The sequence below is a fragment of the Monopterus albus genome, unplaced genomic scaffold (genome assembly GCF_001952655.1).
Source record: "Monopterus albus unplaced genomic scaffold, M_albus_1.0 scaffold170.1, whole genome shotgun sequence".
NCBI classification, from domain to species: domain Eukaryota; kingdom Metazoa; phylum Chordata; class Actinopteri; order Synbranchiformes; family Synbranchidae; genus Monopterus; species Monopterus albus.
In genome coordinates, this window is record NW_018128050.1 from 258,778 (window position 1) to 265,604 (window position 6,827).

A 6,827-nucleotide genomic window follows, 5' to 3' on the forward strand; every position below is an offset into this window, starting at 1 on the left:
TTCAGCAGAGGAAAACGCTGCTTGTACCTGCATATGTGACTAACGACCTCTTTGAAACCATTCATACTGCAGTAGTCTGCTTTCAGATCCTTCCACTCCACCACCAGGCTGCCTCTGGCCTCTGTCCTGGCCTGGGAGCCCTCCTGACCTGCAGCGGGAATGGACTCCAGATGGTTCAATATCAACTGTATTTCCTCCTCTCCATAGGCTTGTAGGTCCTCCTGGTTGCGAGGCCAGGTGGACAGGTCCAAGACCTTGCATGCTTTGGCAAATGAGCAGCTCTGCAGGTCCAGCCTCTGAGACAGGATGCCTTGACTCCTGTTGCATATCTTTTCTCTGATGGACTGAAACTTGGACTCTGCAACACGCAAATTCTTCAAAGCAACACCGTTGAAACTTTCACGGAAATTTTCCTCAAACTCCTGCAGGTATTCTCCAGGACAGTCTACCAACTGGCCTATCTCCTGAATGGCCTCCTCAATTTTGGCTTCCACCTGAGACACCAGCAGGTACTCTCCTTGGAAGGTGAAGGCTAATCGTGAAAGAACTGCTATGATGTCTAGGAGGAAGTAGATTAGCTTTACTGACTGGTAGTCCATGAGGAACTGGAGGAGTGTAAGAGCAATGGCTGCAGCATCAGCCCTCTGCGTTTGGCTGCTGATCTCCTTCAGATGTGTAACTACTTCCAGGTAATCTTTGATGAGTGCATTAAGGACATTCGGTTCTCCTATGATCCATCGAATAGCTCTGATGTCGCCAAGGAACTCTGTCTCCTCTGACAGTGTCGGTGCAGTGGATCGCAGCTCGGCCATCATTCGAGGGGAGTAGCGATAGAAACTGAGGAGCTGTTTGAGGTTGTTTTCCAGATCTTCCAAGCAGGAGAGCTCCTTCCCACTGATGGCATCCAGTACCTCCAAATGAGGTCGATGGATCATGATAGGAAGGCAGAGGATCCAGGGATTTTTTTTTTGCACAGCTACATACAGGTTTGCTCTCATTCCTAAAGGGATATTTGTTCCATCCACCCCCAAACCCACCACCACCAAGTCCTGAAACCTGAGGCCCAGGACCCCAAAGGCTCGATCCATAGCCTGGAGATATCCATCCACACTGGCCATACTCAGTCTCTGCAAAGACAGAAATTCTGTGTTGGGTGAGCCCTCATTGGTAATAAACTGGACATAGACTGCCACCATGTCTGAGAAAAGGTCATCATTTTGGGCATCCATTATGATGCTTAGGAAGGGAGACAGGCGCAACTTCTCAGCCAGATCTTCTTTTAAAGTCCGGGCAATGTGGTGGATAAGGATCTGACAGTCTCCTTCATTCATGTACTGGTCCACCACTTTGAGCTCACACTTCTTCAGCAGCTCCGCCAGCGGACGGAGAGCTGAGAAGGGCCGTCCTTCCAAAGCCAAGTGGTATGCTGCATTGAACAGCAGCATCATGTTCTTGCACATCTCCTCTGTCTTCTCTGGATGCATACGCAGCTTGTACAGCTGCAAACACTTCTTGTGGAGGTTACTCTGGCTGTGGAGCTTGATGGTGTGGATCTTGAACTGCTTAGAGCCAATGATGAAGGCAGAGGTACGCGATGACTGGACAGTGTACTGGCGGCAGACATGACACCACATCTCATTCAGGGTTGGTGAGTAGCGAAGGAACCAAAACTTTTTTAGCCATTCTTGCTTGAAACGACGAATCCGTCGACCTCCTCCAGAGGAAAGCTTTGATGGGTCCTCTGGAGAAATGACAAGATCTGCAGTAATTGACTCATCCGCCGAGTCCACATCCTGGTCATCTTCATCCAGAACCACCTGTGTAGGCGTCAAAGGCTCCATTCCTGCAAAGAAAAATGTAATCAATTTGTGGTTCAGATGTTCATGATCCCCTCAGGTTGTACTGCAATAACTTTGATGATCCTCTGACTTTTCATGTAGTACCATCATTTTAGCTATTAAAGATCTTAATGAAGCACACTAACATTCAAGCTGGAAAAAAAAAACTTAGAAAAAAAATCAACTGGACTAGATTTCTAGGTCGAAGACGTTTCACCTCTTGGATGTTTTCTATGACCTGGATGACTGAGAATCTGCACAGACATGACTAACATTCAAGAGATATACTTCTCTTGCTAAAGAAAACATACTGACAATTAAAAGAATTACGTTCAACATCCAAACATCGACAAAGAACTACAGCACTTGGTCTGAGGAAAGCCAGAACACTGGTTCCTAACATCACTTTTCAAAACCTACCTTGAAAATCATCAATGGGGCCTTGTTCAGGGTGGGGTGGGACTTGATCATGTTGGGACAGTGTTTGATCAGACACTGATAGACCAACCACATCTCCCTGTTCTCCTCTGAGACGGGACAACTCTTCTTCCAGCTCCAGGATCCTCCTCTTCAGTTTGACACAGTTGGGGCAGAAGGAGGTGGAGGGTTCCTCAACACACTGGTTCTCCTCCTCCTTCTGCTCAGCCTTCAGGTTAGGAATGTTGAAGCTGTTTTCAGATGAGTTAAACCCCGACCCAAGCACTGGTACTTTACACTCACTAGGGAGGGAAGCCTGGGACCCGAACTTGGTGGAGTCCTCTAGAGAAGCTTGTAGGACATCTTTAAAGATCAGGTCGATCTTCTTCCTCTTGGCAGGAGGCTGACCATCTGACTCTTCACTGAATTGTTTACTGGTGCCGGGTTTGCCCTGCAGAGCTGATTGCAGACAGGAAAATTTAAAGTCCTTATGAAGGTTGGGTAGGGCTGCTGGCTTCCCAGTATCTGGAACAAGAGTTTATACTCCATTAGATCTCAGAAGGAAATTCTTTACTGTTACTGTTGGTGATGGTGCAAAATGACGTATGCTTACCATCTGTAATGGCGTCCAGCAGGGGTCTATCCTCATTCTGCTTCCCTTTACACCATATGAGCAATAATTTTTCTGTTTCTATGCAGATGAGACAATTTTATATACTTCAACTGCACTCCAGTCCAGGCTCTAACTCCAGACTGGTTTTGATGCAGGTAAGACTGAGCATACTGGTTCTGCTGCATGGTGTTCAGCTGCCAATGCCTGACTAATCTCTATTTAAATCCAAAGGTTGCTTTGTTAAACCTGCTGTTTTTGCCTCAAGTTTATATTAAACCATTTAATCATCTAAGATGTCTTGTAAGAGAACGTTACTTTTCTTGCATTTTACATAACCCACTGGGTCATTGTTCTCGTTATGCACGTTCAAAATGTTGCCACACCTCAGACTTAGCTGCTGCTGGTGTAACCAAAAAATATACGCCAGAGGCAAGCCTTTGTTTCACCTCATCCATCTTCGTTCTTCGCAATGCATCTTAATCGCGCTAATTGAAACGCATCACGTGACCACTCATTTAACACGCGAGCCCGAGCCCGACCTGAGTAAAAATGATAGAAATTAAGCCCGACCCATCGGGTACCCAATGGGTACCCGACGGTCGGGTTGGGTTAGGGCTAAGAATTACAGCTCTAGTCTGGCTCTCTGCCATTTAACTAACGGACACACAGGTTCAAATGTGCAGATTTAAACCAACCTCTGCAATGTGAATTTTATTTTCAGGTGGAGTTCCCGCTTAGTTACAGGTCTTTGTGTGACAGCAACACCATCTGCTGGAGACTGAGTCCAGCCTCTAACGGGCCTCACAATGCAGCTGCAATTCAGTTCCACATAAATGTGCCAACTACCGACACTCGGAGAAGATGACTGATGATTTCATGTGGTGAACAAGCAGATGAACAGGGACTGATCTTTGCACTACCTAAATCACAATCACAGTTGAGCCGAGTCATAGTCTGGTGACATGATTCAGCCAAGTCAACCCCCCCATTATTCCCCGTTAAGATGTTATTCCAGCTTCTCCACCCTGTGTTGTCAAAGTACGGTCTGTAAATGAAATATTTCCCACTTGTGGCAGTTTTATTTGTTCAGAAATAAATCTGCAACACAGTAAAGTGTGTCAATTGTGAACAGGTCTGAAAACTTTCTGAAGAAACCCAAACTTTATTAATATTATTATTTGAAGTGTTAAACCAAGCACCACCGTGACCCTATTAATATTATTATTTGAAGTGTTAAACCAAGCACCACCGTGACCCTGTAAAACTAGAATTTTATGGCAATAGCTGCCAGAGTAATGGTAGAGTGGCGACTACCAGTCAGTCTCACCTGTGTCCAGGTTGTGGTTGATGCTTTCCTGAGAAACACTGTGAAGTTGTTGGATGTACTGGTCACTGTACCAAACCCTCAGCTTTTCCCCAGCCACCAGCTCCCGACACGCTCGGAAGTAGATGTTTTTTCTGTACTGAAACGCTGTCAGGTTCCTTCTAGTCTCCCCCGACGAGGTCCGGACAAACCTGTGACTCAGAGACATGAGCAAGTTCTCTTTTAAATGGTGTGTGCTTATATAGTGTTTTCCTACTGCAGCAGCCAAAGTGCTTTACAATACTAACCCAATCACTGACTGCTGGTGACGGCAGAGCTGCGATATGTGGACATTGGGGAAAACTGACTAGAGAAACTGGGGATCGAACCACCGCCACTGGCTCTACCCTACGCCACCTCTTCAATTTGTAGCTGGCTGTTTGTATTTCCAATCTAGTTGTGTTTCTGATGTTACTGCTTTTATGCAATATCAAAGACAAAATTTAGTTTTATTTCATTTGACACATCTAATTTTATTGTCTTGTTCCTGTACTCTGGACTTGAACCATGTACTGTTACCAATATAAAACCTTGCTCATTGTATCTTAAAAACAGTGAATGTTACCTCATCCAATTGGCTTTGGTCTCATCACTGCCATCGATGGACTGATACGTGTTGTTCGAATCCACAATCTGTAACAATCACAGCAGTAATTTGTCTGAACACTGGATTTGAACTGGTATTGTTTAAATGTGGCTGTAAACTGGCCCAGACTGGATCTAAACTGGTCTGGGACTAGTTGTACTTACTATCCAGCTAAAGATGCTGGAGGATTTGTCTTTGGACACGAGCTCTCCCTCGTATGGACCAAACACCGCCCCCCTAGGGATGGTTGAATCCACGCAGCGAATATCCACCTCGTCCCCCTCACAGAAGACCTCCAGGCCAGGTGGGACTGTGAGTGCTGCCCTGTTGGCCGACCCAGAGGCCACAGGTGTATTGGGGATAAACAGTGGGGGCCCGTGGGATGGACACTCCTTCTGGAAAAAGTTCTGGCACTCCTCACAGACTGCAGGACAGACACAGGCGCCGTGAACAATGTTTATTTCACATTTGGAGCGACATTTCAGGTTATCTCTCTGTGCAGGTTCACTGTACAGGAGCCTTGGCTCTGTCCAGATATCAACCTGTGGATGTTCACTGCAGCCACCATGTTGGTACAGGGAGGCCTCTTAATGTCTGTGTATGAAGGCGGGAGCTCAGTCCACTATTAAAATAGATGATTTTACCACTGGTTTTACAGCTCTTTGCTTTGTCACAAAAGTGCAAATGTGTTTATGATACAGGAAACTACGATAGGTGCGGATTTTCACACTATCTTTTGTATGAAGACAGTGATATTTCATTAACATTTAAGATGGACTGTGTAATTAGTGTCTATTGTCTTACTGTGGTGTAAAATGGATGACATGACATCACTGCGATTAGAATTTTGGAGATAAATACAGACTTAGGTCAGGTGGCCGTCACCTCATGAAGACGCAGAGTCAACGCATTTGTATTTGTAATGTAAATCACTGTTTTTGGCAGCACTTCTTTAATGCGCAGTGCTGTCTGTGAACTCTGAACCCGAACTGAATCCAGGCCTGCAGCCTGGGTGTTCACAGCTCAGCCTCCGACACAGATCCAGCTTTATTCTGGTTCACCGAGTGAAGACGGAACTTACACCAGCGGTCCGACAGCTGCTCGCTCATCGTGGAACCATGTCGGTGGATATCCAGCTCGCGTCCACGTCACAGCCCTGTGGACAAAGGACAGCAGTTACCGAAACACACCAGGACGACCTTCAGTACACAAATACTGGTTTATAGTGTGCACCAGTGGTTTCCTGCATGGCTACATCCATAAACATATCGCCTGCGTGCTCGCTCACATGCATGGCTTCCTTGTGTGAAGGCAGGCGACAAACAGGGGCCCACGCTTATAAACACTGCTCCACAGCGCTCCTAGTGGTCAAACGCTCTTCAGGGCGCCTTTAACGTGACAAACTAAAGCAGCACTTTCTCACATTGGAGAAGCTGCAACAATGACCCAAACAAATGCTGACTTATTTTCAATCAACTCATCGTTTTCATTTCTTAGCTGCAATCCTCAATGGCAAATGTTTGTGTGAAAAAAACAACAAAAGAAAACAGGCTTCAAGTTTCCAGCACCCGTCGGTGCTGGTCCGAGGGCCCGGCCCAGGCCTACCGTACATGTCTAGGAATGAGAACTTCCCCGAGCTGCTGAGCGCTCCTCCCTGTAGAGGCAGCGGGGGACACAAGGAGCCGCCGTGGCTGAGCTGCTCTCCGCGGTGCTTATCACACGTACACGCAGCTGTTTGTGTGTGCGCGCGCATGTTCCAAATCTATGCGGATGAGGCACAAAATATGTGCACGATTGCAGCCTCCTCTGGGCTGGAAGGGTCTCATCTGGGCCGACGCAACGCACAGGACAAACAGAAGTTGCCGTTAACTTTGTGTCGGTGTCCGGGGCGGACCCGGTTCCGGAGCGGAGCCATGCCCCCTCCGGCAGCTGCCTTTTCATCTGCGCCACGCTTTCCCTGCTCCTGCAGGCGACTGGCAATCTGCCTTCCGAAAACAGCAGCCATGTTCA

At 47.0% G+C, this 6,827-nt stretch overlaps 1 protein-coding gene across 1 annotated transcript in view; it reads right to left on the minus strand.

Moving 5' to 3' along the window:
• The window catches only part of prdm11 (PR domain containing 11), an 8,491-nt gene extending 2,086 nt beyond the window's left edge, over window positions 1–6,405 (minus strand). The window contains 8 exon segments of the mRNA XM_020615787.1: window positions 1–1,843; window positions 2,259–2,780; window positions 2,869–2,946; window positions 4,196–4,383; window positions 4,797–4,864; window positions 4,982–5,241; window positions 5,899–5,973; window positions 6,106–6,405. The exon segment at window positions 1–1,843 is cut by the window's left edge and continues 10 nt beyond it. Of these exon segments, the coding sequence (XP_020471443.1) occupies window positions 1–1,843; window positions 2,259–2,780; window positions 2,869–2,946; window positions 4,196–4,383; window positions 4,797–4,864; window positions 4,982–5,241; window positions 5,899–5,926 (2,987 nt within the window). The 5' untranslated portion in view covers window positions 5,927–5,973; window positions 6,106–6,405.
• Window positions 6,406–6,827: the final 422 nt, after the last annotated feature.